At 41.0% G+C, this 14,720-nt stretch overlaps 1 protein-coding gene and 1 long non-coding RNA gene across 2 annotated transcripts in view; both read right to left on the bottom strand.

The window, feature by feature from the left end:
- Positions 1-1,790: 1,790 nt before the first annotated feature.
- On the bottom strand, positions 1,791-6,214 carry LOC128444374 (uncharacterized). The gene is made up of 2 exons (XR_008339146.1): positions 6,124-6,214; positions 1,791-2,944 (listed from the first exon to the last, which is right to left on the bottom strand). It is a non-coding gene; the product is annotated as an uncharacterized LOC128444374 (long non-coding RNA).
- A 4,083-nt stretch (positions 6,215-10,297) lies between these two features.
- The window catches only part of LOC128445085 (voltage-dependent calcium channel subunit alpha-2/delta-1), a 60,791-nt gene continuing 56,368 nt past the window's right edge, over positions 10,298-14,720 (bottom strand). The window contains exons 37-38 of the mRNA XM_053427851.1: positions 14,377-14,459; positions 10,298-12,409 (exon numbers count right to left, since the gene is read on the bottom strand). Of these exons, the coding sequence (XP_053283826.1) occupies positions 12,299-12,409; positions 14,377-14,459 (194 nt within the window). The 3' untranslated portion in view covers positions 10,298-12,298. The remainder of the gene's footprint in view (positions 12,410-14,376; positions 14,460-14,720) is intronic.

Here is a 14,720-nt window from a genome sequence, read left to right as displayed (position 1 = left end):
ATAAATAACATCGTTAGATAAAAAATATATATCTCAAAACACAATAAGACTAATGCACAAACACTTCCAATCACATCTGACTGACATTCATATATGGGTTATATGTCCCTGTGGGAAAATTATAGATGAATACTAATGTTTATAGATTCATCAGATTCTGTATCCTCTCTCCATCCATCAGCTTCCCACTCAATCATCTACTGGCAGCTACTTGTCAGTGATGGGAAACTCAGTAGAGATGTGAAAGAGGGGGGGGGGGGGGGGGTTGTTTACAATACTTTCCTTCTTCCCTCTGTGTAAGATAAGGACTGGAGTTACTGGTGTGTGTGTGTGGGTGTGGGTGTGTGTGTGTGTGTGTCCCAGTCCGTCTCCTGAGTGCCATCCCTATTTGCAGCGATGACAGCAGGAGATAGGAGACATGACACTGGAGCTGACCGTAGCTTTTCCCCCCTAAACATCACCTCTGATGTGTCGGTCACACGGCAGCGCTCCTGTCCTCCAGAGACGGGTGATGGGCGCACACTAAATACAGATCAGAGTGCAGATTGAGACTCACTCCGAGTTGTGGATTCACTGTATTTTCCTCAAACTAAACACCATGTGCACAGAACCAAACCGATGGATGAACATGTAGGAGGAGGCAGTGACCATCTTCTCTCTGCCTCAATGAGTAATGCTCCTGCAGCTTCCTGACAGGACCACAGAGTCGTACACAATTATAAACAATCGGCCGTGAGTCAGATACTTTCACTGGAGCGCTGCACTAATCTCCTCGTCTCTTCTTCTCTCCCCACCTTACATGCAACAAATCCACATATACTGTCTCCTGAAGGCGCTCACACTTCTTCTGTGCCTCTTCCACACGCACGCTCACGAACACGCATGCCCGCACATAATGAGCAGCAGATGACTGGATGACCTTCGCCAGTTTGAGCGCGCCACAGAAAGCCCTCATCGCCACAATCTCATTACTGACTCTCCGAGCAAGAATCCAGTGGGTGTTTCAGAGAGCGAGGGCTTCTGCCTAGACGACAGAAAATGAGAGAGAGAGAGACGCAGTTGCCCGCTGGCTCGCTCACATGAGGGCTGTCACCATTCGAGAGTCCTCACATCTGTGCCTGGTTACACCAGAAACTTCATATCTTCCTACGGCTGGTCATAGAGGCAGGAAGTCCAGAAAGCGATGGAGATGATATGGAGGTTGAATGAGTTGATACACAGAGCGAGGGCAGATGAAGAGCAAAAGTGAGAAAGGGGAGGGGGGGGGGGGGGGATTTACTGTAGCAGGGATGTACAATACAGACCAGTGTACTCAAGGCTGCTCTGTTTGGGTGTTGGGGTGTATTAATAGACTTCCTGCAGAGTTGTTTGGAAGTTGCAATGTGTGAGTCCTATGTTGTGTACCGTTATCGCTCCATGCGTGTGCGTGTTCATGCACGCATACATGCATAATATGTGCAAATCATCAGCTGCAAGATTTTGGCTGAGCTTCACTGTGACCTCTGCTTCTCCAGCCTCTCGTCCAGATTCCATCCATATGACCTTATGCACCAGAGATAGAGTGAAAGGGAAAATGGAAAGAAGAGATGACGGGAACAGGGGACATGATGGGAGGGATGAGGGAAATGGATTAGGACTCAGAGTGGGACCACAGGGCAGAGGTGGCTCAGGTATTTCCCAGTGATGAGAATAGAAAACATCTTTCAGCCAAATTTTCAGAGAACTTCCAAACAGAAACGTTATATGATTGAGTTTTTTCTTGTAGTGAAGACATCCCCTGAATAGACCTGACATCCACTGAGGCAACACAGACACACCACTGATACCCCCCACTGAGTGTGTTGGGTTCAGTGATGACAGTGGCGTGGATAGACGCTGTAAACACAGATACTGTGTCAAGAGATCCCGGTTTAAACAAACACACACTTCCTGTTGTCGGTACATGCGGTTGCACTCGTAATTGCGATCTGGTGACAGTTACAAGTTACACAAATAAACCGCACATACGCACAATCTGTCCGTGCAAACAATAAAAAAAATTGGCTTCTCGGATAAAAGTTGTGTAAAAGCGGACTTTGTATTCGTCATTACAGTTCTGCACGTGTTCTGCCATGGAGTCATTTCAGATTGTCATACTAAAAGAAAACAGGAGAGTTGGCAGGAGACAGAACACATTGTTTCATTATCATGCACGTTAGCAGACTGACACACCAACACATCCCTGAAATAACTCTAAAGAGGATCAAAGGATCTTACCAGACAGAAGCCGCTCAATGTGCGATTGATTTTCCTCTCAGATAATTCACTTCCTAATAGCTCACAACTGGTTTTGACATGGCCAATAACATACTGACATAATGGCACTTACAGAAAGTACAGAACAACGTTTTGTGGATGAGTCATACGCATATTTGAAGGGTGGAAATAATTATATGTTTGGGCGCAGTGGTGCGGTGATTACCACAATTTATTTAAGCAAACCACTCTTGATTTATTTGAACTCAGATTGAAAGAAAACAAATTATTTAATGTGACCCTATGTGTTGAACTTAGGTAATAAAACTACATCGGAATTTAACCTGTAACTGAAGTACAGAATTTATGAGTGTGATCTGATTGTTTTGTCAACGGCGGCCTTGATAAATAAAAAAATTAGCACGACAACAAATCACAACATACACTGGCATTTACTTCTGATGGATCGACCCACTCTCTGTCACCTTAACTCAAAGGAAATGCTAACAAAACCAGACTTGGGGATTGGGTGTTTGGAATCTTTATATTCACAGTATTTACCAGCAACTTTTTAAACTCAAATATAGCTGAAAAAATTATCTCATAGTATATGTTGAGAGATACCGACTCTCACAAGTCACCTCACTTTCACAGATCCAGGTCCAGTTCGGTGCACGGTCCTCAATCGGCCTTTTGTCTGCCCCTCCTCCTGTGTTTATGGGTGTTGATATGAACATTGGAGACAGAGCGTTGGAACAATTCATGGCCTGGTTAGTTTGTATATCCACACAAACCATAACTGTTTAAATGACATATCCTTCTGCAAACACATCTTTGACGCTGGATGTCAGTCACTCAGAAGTGCACAACACTCAAACCAGCTGGAAATACACACAAATAGGTCATGTTTACATACCTTACCTATATTGTAACTGGGGACTATTATGGGCTATTGTCTTGCTTTTAGATACAATTCTCTATTTCTGAAGCAGCCTTCCTGAACACCATGGTATACAGTCGTGCGTATAGTTTCCTCTGCGACCTGTTAGTTACAGGTTTAGATTTATGACAATAAAATGTCTCATTAATCAAACACAACCTGCAATTTGTCCTCAGCTGAAACATTTTGTGACTGCGAAAGAAAACTGTCACAAAAACCAAACACTGCTCCAGGACAAGGGGAAAGGGGAGAGCAGGTCTTAGAATAGTGCCTCAACCTGTGTTTCCTCATTTCTCACACATCTGCTAACAGTCAACTCATGTTGTCTGCTTCTCACTGCTAATTTACCCCCGCATGACTCACAAAGATGTGGAGACGCACAGGGGAGGGAGGGGAGGCGGCAAAAATTAAAGAACGGAGGGAGCGAGAGAAAAGCCGCTCTGGGGCGGCAGGTACATTTCATCCCACATGTGTCTGTGTCAGACCTCATACGTGTAATTAACGTGTTGATGGTGAACATAGAGCAGGGCAGGCTTGACTGCATGCCGCCCCGGTCTTCTGAGCCCACCTGAGCGATTCTCCAGACGTGCGCGCAGGTAATTTGAAGCATGGACACACACAAAGCCATGCATGCAAACGCAGACACACAGAGACACACACACACACAGACGTGCTCTGTGAGGTCTTTAGGAGACAGCTGCAAAAGTTTTACCACGCCACCCCCCTCTTAGAAAAGTTGCGAGTGGAACAACAGTCACCAAGTTCTTTACAACCAGGTGACCTGAGTTTACTTTTCAATTCTCCTCTCTTTCAAATGTGTTGTAACACTAGGAGGTTTTCTCACTTGTTACTTCTACCAAGGATGTATTAAATAGATACATACACTTTCACACAAAATATACTGAACGGATTTTCGCGAAACTTGATTGAAGATTGGGACTAATGGGCTGAAAAAGAACCCGTCAAATTTTGAAATTTTCACCAATATCCAAGGGAAACATCAGTCATGTTCAGGGGACTGGCATTTATGAGAGTGTGCAAATAAAAATACAGATCTAGTGAATTTTAATGTGGTTCATCACAGACTGTTGGGGGTTGGCGGAGGTTCATGTGCTCTACTGAGGGCCATTTAAGTCTCCCAGTTTTGATAGATGATACTTGTTTTTAGCCTGGTTATCACCTTTAAAAATACATATTGCTGCCTCTATTAATATTGAAAAATAATTTATTAATATGCTCTAAATCAGTATTAAACTATAAGAAACCACAGCATTTGAGTCACCAGGGCACCCAACCTCTTTTTAGCTGGTCTGTATCCTCCTCCAGCACAACTTTATATTTTTAGCCAGCAATTTAGTTTACCAGATTGTTTATTGTAGATGAATAACCTTGTATTAATAATGTTATAATAATTGGTGCTGCAGCTGTATAGCGTGTTCGTTATGAAACTACTTTATGACTGGGGAGAGCGTCGGCTAGGGGATAGAGCGGGTGCTCTGCAACAAGAAGGTTGCCGGTTCGAATCCCACTCTATCCCAACTGCATGCCTAAGTGTCTTTGGCAAGATACTGAACCCCTAAATGGCCCCTCATAAATGCTGAGTGTTCTAAAAAATGTAAGTCGCTTTGGATAAAAGCGATCAGCTAAATGACATGTAATGTAATGACTAATTAAAACTGTGGTCATTAACTGATGATATCCCTGTTTCACTTTTCCAGAAGTTAAGTGGCAATGTAACTACTTTGGCAGTGGGAGGAATTCTTGAGTAAATAAAAATAGAAACAATATTTTCACAACTTATTACAAGTTTTTCTAGAAACTGATTCTAACTGTTTTATAATACATTAACCAACAATTTATCAAATATCAGTCAGCTATTATTTACAGCAGGGGTGTCCAAACTTTTTATCTCGAGGGCCACATACAGAAAAAAAAACGAAGGTCTGGGCCACTCACGGCGCCACGCCCCCCTGCCCTGGAGCGGACTGTTGAAAGTTGGGGGGGGGGGCATAGTCCATCACATTACCTTTAATTTAGCTGACGCTTTTATCCAAAGCAACTTACAATAAGTGCATTCAAGGGTACAAACCCAGAACAACAAGAATCAAGAAAGTAAAATATCTTCAAAAATAGAGCAAAACTACAAAATGCTATAATTAAGTGCCATTAAAGTGCTACTAAATTGTTAGTTAAAAATAAAAAAATTATAATTTTTTTTTTTTTTTTATTTAATTTTTTTTTAGGCGAGCCAATTCAAAATGGACGGCGGGCCGTAGTTTGGACACCCCTGATTTACAGGATCCAAATCATCTATAATGTATCAAACTAGAAGTTTTCACCCTGATGTCTCTGTTGCAATATGTTTAATTTTCACTTGTGAAGTTTTTAATTTAGCAATTTACAATTTAAAATGATTTATTCATCAAATTTTCTTATATTTATTTCATCTAAATGCTACATTCACATTCCCTGAAGTGCACTTCTTCCTCACCACTGGCACGTCTATGTTTCGTACCAACTCCAACGATTAATCAACAGAAAAATCTAGAAACCAGAGGCTGGAACGTCCTTGTGCACAACACAAACAAAAGGGGATTCGCTCATAAAACACTGCTCCACTCCACAGAGTCTCTTTAAAACCACTTAGTTCCAATGTAATTCACAGGTATGTGAGATATTTCATAAAGAGACTGAACAAAAATACCCGACTCTATGAGAATGACATGGACTTTTTAACCTTGGTGAATTTGAATACCACCCACAAATCCTCATGTTACCAGTTGATGTATGTTAGGCCTCACTCCAGTGACGGAGAAAATCCACAAATCAACCGCAGTGTGGGCTGGAAACACGTGTGTCCCGTTGAGACCATTCACCTGGACCCAGGTTTCCAGCATCATGCCTGCCAATGACACTAAACGCACACGCACACACACAGACACACTTACCAACTGCATGAAGAGGAGAGACAAAAACCAAGGTAGTGAGAACAGACAAGTGTGTGGTCATGTTTATAGGTTTGGAGAAGCCTGTGGCATTTCCTGATAACCCGTGCCAAATGTGTATTCCTTCCAACCCGCAGTTTGTGTCACACACCCACCCTCCCCTCCTCTCTCTCTCTCTCTTTCTCTCTCACCATTTAGCAAATCTATGTGAAGGTTTGCTTTGGCTCTCTTCGGTGCCAGATCGGGCGTGAGATTGTAAGAAAAGGTGCCAGAAAGTTAGAACAATAACAGAGGAACTATTTGAAGCCTATTTAGAAACCTCTTATGTGAGTAATAGCTCAATTGACACTATCAGTGTTTTCCTTTTGTGGCCAACCAAGCCTGGGGTAAAGGAGTTTGCCACATATACAGGAAAACACACAGTAGATGTACCCAAACAGCCAGTGCACTATCAATGCAGAGAAGGGGGTCGGTTTATCTCTTTTACTGGATGTCAGAGCTCCAGTACTGAACCTCAGTGACCCAGTGCCCCCCCGCCCGCTGCGTTTTATGGTGACGGAAAACTGTGACCTCGCTGTCGCAACTTACGGTAACTTTTTTTGTTATTGTTCTTATTGATAGAAAAAAGGGAAATGGTGCCAATTATAAATGCTGTTGCTTATGTAAACCAGATTCTAGTTTCCAGATTCAGGGAAGTTTATTCAGACTTGGGTTGATTGCCCTGAGAGGGTCACGAACCCAGAGGCTGCTGAGAGTGTCGGGGCTAATTTTAGAGCTAATGGTAGAATCAAAGTGACATTGAGATCCAATACCGCTCTGAAAATAGCCTTCCCTGCAGAAATTTGACGTAAATGGACGTCACAGCACTATCAAATAGATGTCAGTGAACTTCAGAGGGCTTCACTAACGCTGATCCCTGCAGATTCAGTCACGGGTCATGTTGTTGATGCAGCATCAGTCCCATGTGTCACTTCCTGCAATTAGTGGAACAAGACCAAAAAAGCCACACTCAGACTTTAACTTTACCACAGATGAGTCATGTACAGTTCCAGCGAGAGGGTTATAGACTGGGTGAAATGCTCGCCCTTGGGGAACGTAACACTAATGGTGTTTTGCAGAAATAGCTGGATAGGACCAGCAGTTCAATAGAAAAGCTACTGGTGAAGAAAAACATCTGTGTTTATAAGAGGCTATTTGGCAATGATGTTTAATAAAAAAAAGTACCTGTCATTCAAATTACAAAGCTTAATTTGTGTCCGCCATCGTTGTGTTTGACATCAAAACAATACCAGAACAGCTGCATCAGCATCTGGAGAATAAATAACCAATCTGAAGTTTTACGCAAAGCCCCAATTCAGCCCAATTATTGATACCATAGATTTGGATGCAGAAACAATGCTGACGTGCCCAAAAGATTTATAGAAGATTACATTCCTACTTTCAGTAAATCTGTGTGTGCACGCATCTGCTGCCCTGCCAATTTGGCAAGTCAACGTTAAACAGTAAGAAAATTACAGGAAAAATATGGATGTTGAACAAACAGATTAGGTAATAGTTTCAATGTTCAATTAAATGTTTCTGTCCAAATGAGAGAGGTTTAAATACCAGGATAAAATATAGACTTTCAGCCAGAGCTCAGAGACACATGCTTTAACTGCAAACCCACGGTTTGATTCTGGCCTTTATTTTCAGGTCTTCCCCTCTGTCTTCCTTGACTGTTAACTGTCTAATATATATATAGGAACAATAAGAGAAGACAATAGAAAATGGAAGCAGTTGCGTGTGCTGAATTGACTCAGTTAAGCCGTAATTAGCACCGTCCCTGAGATGTCAGAAATGAACTTGTAAGTTGTCGTAATGAGTGATGCTTAGAGCAACAGAAATAAAGAAGAGTGGAGTTCTTTCTCTTATTGTGGTTTCCTCAAGTATTCCAAGTAAATTAAGAAGGGCTGTAGAACTTGTCCCTGCTTTTACTTGCGTCTGTAACTTCTTAAGCCAGGCATGCTAAAGGCTGTGACCTCGTCCCCATTTACAAGAGTATCCTGTTACAACCTTCCCTCTACATTATCGCCATATAGCACTCATACAAAGACCTCCCAGTCCGACACATCTCCAAGAAAAACAAACATCTTTATGCTCTCCACCCCGAACTGTGGCCATATTGTTTCTTAGATTACCATCAGATAAACACAAATACCGCCAAGTGAAGCGCGCATTATGTACAACCACTCTGAGAATCTGGCGTCAGCATCTGGCTTTCCAATGGCTGCTCTGGGCATGAGATGGCAGAGCTGTCTGTGTCGATCAGGCCTCCAGAGGCGTCAAAAGATTAGAAACAGAGGGATCCTCAGGTCCTGGGTCTGAACTCATAGGGACACACTGTGCCGCGCTGCATGTCGTCATTCATGCAGTTAATTGCAGTTCATTCGGAGGGAGCTTCAGTTGTCTTCCTGAATCATGTGAAAAATGCATGTGTTTGTGTGTAACAGTTCTTACTCTACCATCGAGGACGAGGAAGTCCGCAAACAGGAAATAACTTGGCCATGGATTTGTTTTTTTAAAGAGCAATTAAGTATTCTACTGGGAGCCCCGTTTCTGCTGTACATTAATGTTTGTATGTACTGAATGCACTCATGTCAGTCCAGTGGGTTTAAGACTGAAATACATTGTTTAGAATAACATCATTAGAAATGTGAATTTGACATTATATAAAGTAGGCAATAGATAATAAAAAAAAAAGTGTGTAAGATCTTGGACTTTTGGCAGAAATTGAATATAAAATAATCCTTGTGCTGTTTTCACAGTGTGTGATCATCTGAATCATCATCTAAAGGACCCTAGTGCATGAAGATGTGCATCCCCCAGTTTGTCGATAACAATCAAAGCCCCGTTAGAACAAATTAATGGTGAAATATCTTCAGGGTCGGAAGATGCACGGCTTCATACTCTGACCAAAATTGAACAAATTGTTGTTTTCTTCACCCTGGAATGGGGCTTTTATATTTAAATACTTTGTGTTTACATCTGGAGCGGGTTTCCTTTACGGAGGCCACCATGTTTTTCACTGTAGTCCAGACTGGATAAACTAAAAACTTTTTGAGTTTTTCAACTTAAGGCTACCACAGCTTCTCTTTTATGTCTTGATGGGATGGGGTATTCAGCTGCAACATTCAACTTCACCACTAGATGTCACTAAATTCTACACACTGAACCTTTAAAACTGCAGACGTTTCTACACTTTCATTTGTTTTCTTTAACCCTCAGCAGTAATCCGAATATTCTCAACTTCAATGATATCTTAACAATGCCTGCAACTTTTATTTTAGCTCAAGTTCACTGATTTAACTTCTCACCTTCCTGCAGTGATGTGGTCGAGCACCTCAGAGTGTGTGTTGACATCGCTGTTGGACGTGGTTACAGATGCAACATGGTGAAATCACACCAATCAGAGATGCTACTGGGTGTGGTCAGATGTGACAATGGTTTCTTTCAACCAGTGTAGTGAAACACTGACTTTTTTCAACCTGATGTTAGCGGAGTTCGGGCAAAAATTGTATTAAACATTAGCATGTTAAGTTTCCTAAAGAGTTAAAAAATATATTGAAGTTGAAAAATATATTTGTATTGTTAAAAATGCATAAAATGTTATAATGTATGGTTGAAATTTCAGAACAATGGATGAAATGTTGAAAAGACTTTTAATCCCTGCAGTTCAAAGGTCCATCTTTGGAGTTCAGGCAAATGAATGAATAATATAAATCACTGAATTGCATTTAGAATATATTAAGATATAATGTAAGAATTAAATAGGATGTATAAAGCTTTGTTATACCTTCTTAATTATACTTGTTAATAATGGTGGTGCACTGGCAGCACCAGCAGCTACACCCCATGGTACTACTACTCATAGCAGCTTTAGCTTGATTGAATTTAAGGGGACTGTGAGGCCTTGGTCTATTGAGTGCAATTTGCAGATATATTTGAGAATCACCCCCGGTTATACTTTTTTATAACACAATGATTTTTTATATCTCTCTGCAGGAGCGACGACATGTTTGTTCTGCTCCCTCTGGAGTCAACTGGTCCAGCGTGTGATAAAAATGAAGCACCTCAGGTCATAACAATACAACACTTTTATTGTGAATATATTGTATTTGCACAATAATCAACACCGTATTATAAACATTTTTCTTTTCTTTCCATTTTATCTTTTATACAGTAAATAGTATTGGTGTACAAATGTATACAAAATTTATTCAGGCTAGTCAAGTTCCACAAAAGAGTAATTCATGTACAGTATTAAAGCACAATCAGATATCGGAGGGCCACGCACATGCCTGCACATAGACACGGGATCCCCGGGGTCAAACACAAGTCAACACGCGACTTTGATAGACAGGCATAACCTGACCAGTCCATGCCAGCAGGTCACCGTGAAGGCGCGGTGGAGAGAACTCAACTTTAATGTGTAAGATTCCAAAAAAGAAACAGAAAAACTAGAACACTTGTGTGTGATATTTGTGACTCGTGGTGAGGTAAGGCTATATGCAGAATTACTACTGGCAGGAGTGTTGTGTTCAAAGTTCTCTCCAGCACGCCCTGATGCTGACGGAGGCATGGACGGCGTTCAAACACAGAACAAGCTCATCCCATGACATTGCAGCGTTTCGACACTGAGCACTTCAGCATCTGCTTCACAGCACTTATAGAGAAACACAAATAAGAAACAAGCATACGGAGGGGAGTAGAGGAGAGGAGAAGAAAGAAACAGTCGTTTTGATATGCTGATCTCATTCACAAGTCATCTTGGCTCCTGAGTCTGGTGATCCGGAAAGGGAACAGAAACAGGACTAATAAAGAAGAAGTGATGGAACGCGAGCTCAGGTCTGGTTTAGGTTTGTTTTGAGCGAGGAGGGAAAATGACCTTCTTCTTACATAATCACCATCACTGGCTGTTTCTACTGATGCCATACATTGGAATAACTGAAGCAGATTGGACCCATTTCAAAATGTCTAACTCCAAGAGCTACACTCTGCTATAATGCAGCAAGCATCAGCATAGAAGCATATCATGATAAGAATGCAACTCTGATGCATTGCTTCATTCAAACAACAACACTTCTTGAGTTACTGTTTAGGCACTGGGAATCTGATGCATCAAATTGGAGACAACCAAAGCTGTCAGACCAAGAACGAACACACGTGACATTGTGATTTCCTAATAGATGTCAATTCACGTGGGCGATCTATCTATCTATCTATCTATCTATCTATCTATCTATCTATCTATCTATCTATCTATCTATCTATCTATCTATCTATCTATCTATCTATCTATCCATCTATCTATTCATCTATCTATCTATTCAGCTAACATTCAGACTTGAATACTGGCATACACCCACATCTGAGTAATCCCTTAAAATAGACTGGCCTGCAGATTCTCTGTAGTAAGTTGGTGTTTATCTGTGGTTCTTGTGGAGCTTTGGTGTCAGAGTACCGGTGTTGTCTTTAGCTCTGTACTGAGCACATGCTGCTACAATACAACACCTACCTATAGTCACAAAATGCTTGTTGATTTGGAGAACAAAACAAAACGAAATACATAAATAGTTAGGTACAGTACACTTCAAAATCACTCGAACGAAAATAAATATTCTTCATACTGTCATTGCACGGGTTTGTCGAAATAAACAATCATTACAGCATAAGGATTCATACGCAGTAGATATAATAAGCAACAAACAATACTGACAACTACACAAATCAATGCTGTCAGTGAACATACAGTCTTTGAATGGTATTTAGTTGGCATAGTGGGACAACGCTTCGCCCTCCACCAAATAAATCAAGAGAAACTAATGAGGCAGAATTAAAGGGTTTGGTTAGCTCTTACTCTTGCACCATAGGAGAGTATTAAGGAATATATCATGGACATGAGTGCAGCTGAGCACAGTAGATGTGTCTCTGTTTTTGAAACTCATGAGGAGGAAATGAATGAGCACCCTTTGGCATTGTCAAATGGAAATGTTATTGGTTGTCTGAAAAAAAAAAGAAAGGACGAAAAGAAAGTATTCTGCAGTGTCCTCTTGTGAAATGTGATCTTGATCGACGTGTGTGTAAATGAATGTGTGTGTGTGTGTGTGTGTGTGTGTGTGTGTGTACATGTGTGTTGGGGTCATGAGTGTCGTAAAGACGTGAAGAGCCACAGAAGCAGCAGTTGGAGCCCGAGCATTGGCCAGTGACACGGGCTTAGGCAGGTCCCTCCCCCGCACTCAGAATCATCCTCCTGTTGGACAGATCAGTTGTCAGTCAGTCGATCGATCGATGAATCAGATAAATCACTTCTTCTACAAACAGTAGATCTCCCACAACACCACCACCCCTTCTGCTGCTAACAACAATAACGGGTTCAAGATAATTTTATATTGTAGAGTCTTATATTATATATATATATAATAACCAGATATAGTTTGACATTTTAGGAAAATAAAGTGAGGATATTATAGCTTAACACAAAGACTGAAAGCTCTTTGGCCTAAATAAGCATATTTTCCAAATTGAGGAGTTCATTTTAAATGCTCTTGTAGTTTAAGAGGTGTTCCAGACCACATTCTGCTTTCTGTGCATATCCGTGTGTGTGTGTGTGTGTGTGTGTTTGTCCTCATACACCTGGCTATGACAGTGAGTGACTCGTGTCTGATGGGAGCATTCAGGATATCCATGCATGACAAAGGCCTAGGAGAAACGAGCTGGGAGTCGTCTGTTCGAAAAAGGAAAGACATTTGAAGCTTCCTCTGTTTACTCCGGTGACAGAATGGACTGGCCTGGACATGAAGAGCTGAGCTCAAAGTAATCGGACTCATGGAAAGAGAAAAAAGAGACGCTGCCTTCTTTTTCTCTGTTCATCTACTTCCTCTGCCATTCCTACCCTTCCTTTAGGTTCCCACCACAGCATAAACATGCAGGCAAAGGCCTGTTATGTATGTGATCTACGCCTTCACAACACAATCAAATACTGAGTCCACGGAGATATGGGAAATATCTTTTCAAAATATTTAGACGGTGTAAATTGTTCAAAGTTTGGTAGTAATTTGAATTTGATCTCATTAATGATTCATGAACTGTGCTCCCTAACTGATTTCTCTATTTAAAATGTCCATTAGATATTGTTTGCTGCTGTATTTTAAGTGTTAATGTTGCATTGCGATCCCTAAAACACTTAAAGGTAACTCGGAATGTGCTTTCCTATTTCTGCACTGTGTTTATTAGGGCTAAATTTAATGGGAGTTTATATATATATTTAGTTTTGTGCTGGTATTATTTGAGTGGTTCTGGAGATGGTGCTGTTATTGAAATACTTTAACACATTTAACTGCCCAGATTCAATCTGCTCTCCATCTGTTAGGGTTTAAAATCAGACAAATAAAAAATAAAAAGACAAATAAAAATAAATAAAACATGCCAATAGAATAAAAGATGTAGCATTCTGTTAGTAGCATGAGCATGCAACAAAGAAATTCACACGGTTATTTGTTTACTTATTATAGTGGGTCGTAAATAGTCAATGCTACAGCAAATATACTGTAATCTATACGTAATGAGTAAATGTCACTAAATATCAATGTGATTTTCTGAGTTATTTAAGTTTTACGTGAATGCAGGAGGCTTGAATGGCTAGGAAATAGCTGAAATGGATAAAGATTCAACTATTAAATGTTAAATACTTCTAGGTTTACATGATATCAACCCCAGTGTAACATTGATTTATCACTGATTCACCTTTGATTAGGTTAGTGGTTAGACTCAGGGCAGAATAAGTGGTGAAGCTCCTATAGACACCAACCCTGAACTGAGCAGCAGAAACAAGACGAGCGGTGAGGAGCTCAGGGCAGAACCTTTGCTGATTGGACACAAGGGCTCATCCTACCAGACCAGAGCCGCAGCCATTGGGATGCGAAAACAAGAGTGACAGATCATGAGCAAAGGAATCATAAAAAGCCAGTGAACAAAGCAAACAATGCATGCAGGAAACAAAACAGTAGATCAAATTAAATGAATAAATCAAATCATCAAATATGGATCAGGGTGGAAGAGCAGGCAGTGGAACAAAGCTCTGAATCGACGACCGAAAGCCTCAGTGCTGATTCAATCCAGGCCCGAAAGTGACAGAGGCCAACTGTGAAGCCTCAGTAAAAAAGAGATATTTCCAACAATACTCTCCATGAGAAGACCCATGTGTGGTTGTTCCCTTACATTTTCATTGTTGTCAAAACACGCATCCGGTCCTTTGCGGTATCTCGGGTTCTGAGCCAGCTCGCATGGATCTGGACCTTCGGCTGAACCCACATTCTCAGGAAAATGGGATTTACCAACAGCAGTGCTTATTTCACACATTTCACAACAACAGTCAAGTGACAAAACAGATATTCCAGATATTCCACGTTGTTGTGTAAACATAAGAGAGACAGTAATAGAAAGCCCTTACTAAACTCTTACTGCTATGCATGTTGCATTATGTGGTCAATCAGCATATATATATTTAAATCTTAAAGCCATATAAAGATGTCTTTATATATTCCGTGGGCCACAGCAGCATA

This window comes from Pleuronectes platessa, chromosome 7 (genome assembly GCF_947347685.1).
Source record: "Pleuronectes platessa chromosome 7, fPlePla1.1, whole genome shotgun sequence".
In the NCBI taxonomy this organism is placed as follows: domain Eukaryota; kingdom Metazoa; phylum Chordata; class Actinopteri; order Pleuronectiformes; family Pleuronectidae; genus Pleuronectes; species Pleuronectes platessa.
Note: the sequence above shows the minus strand (reverse complement) of the source record. Positions and strands in the feature narration are given on the sequence as shown.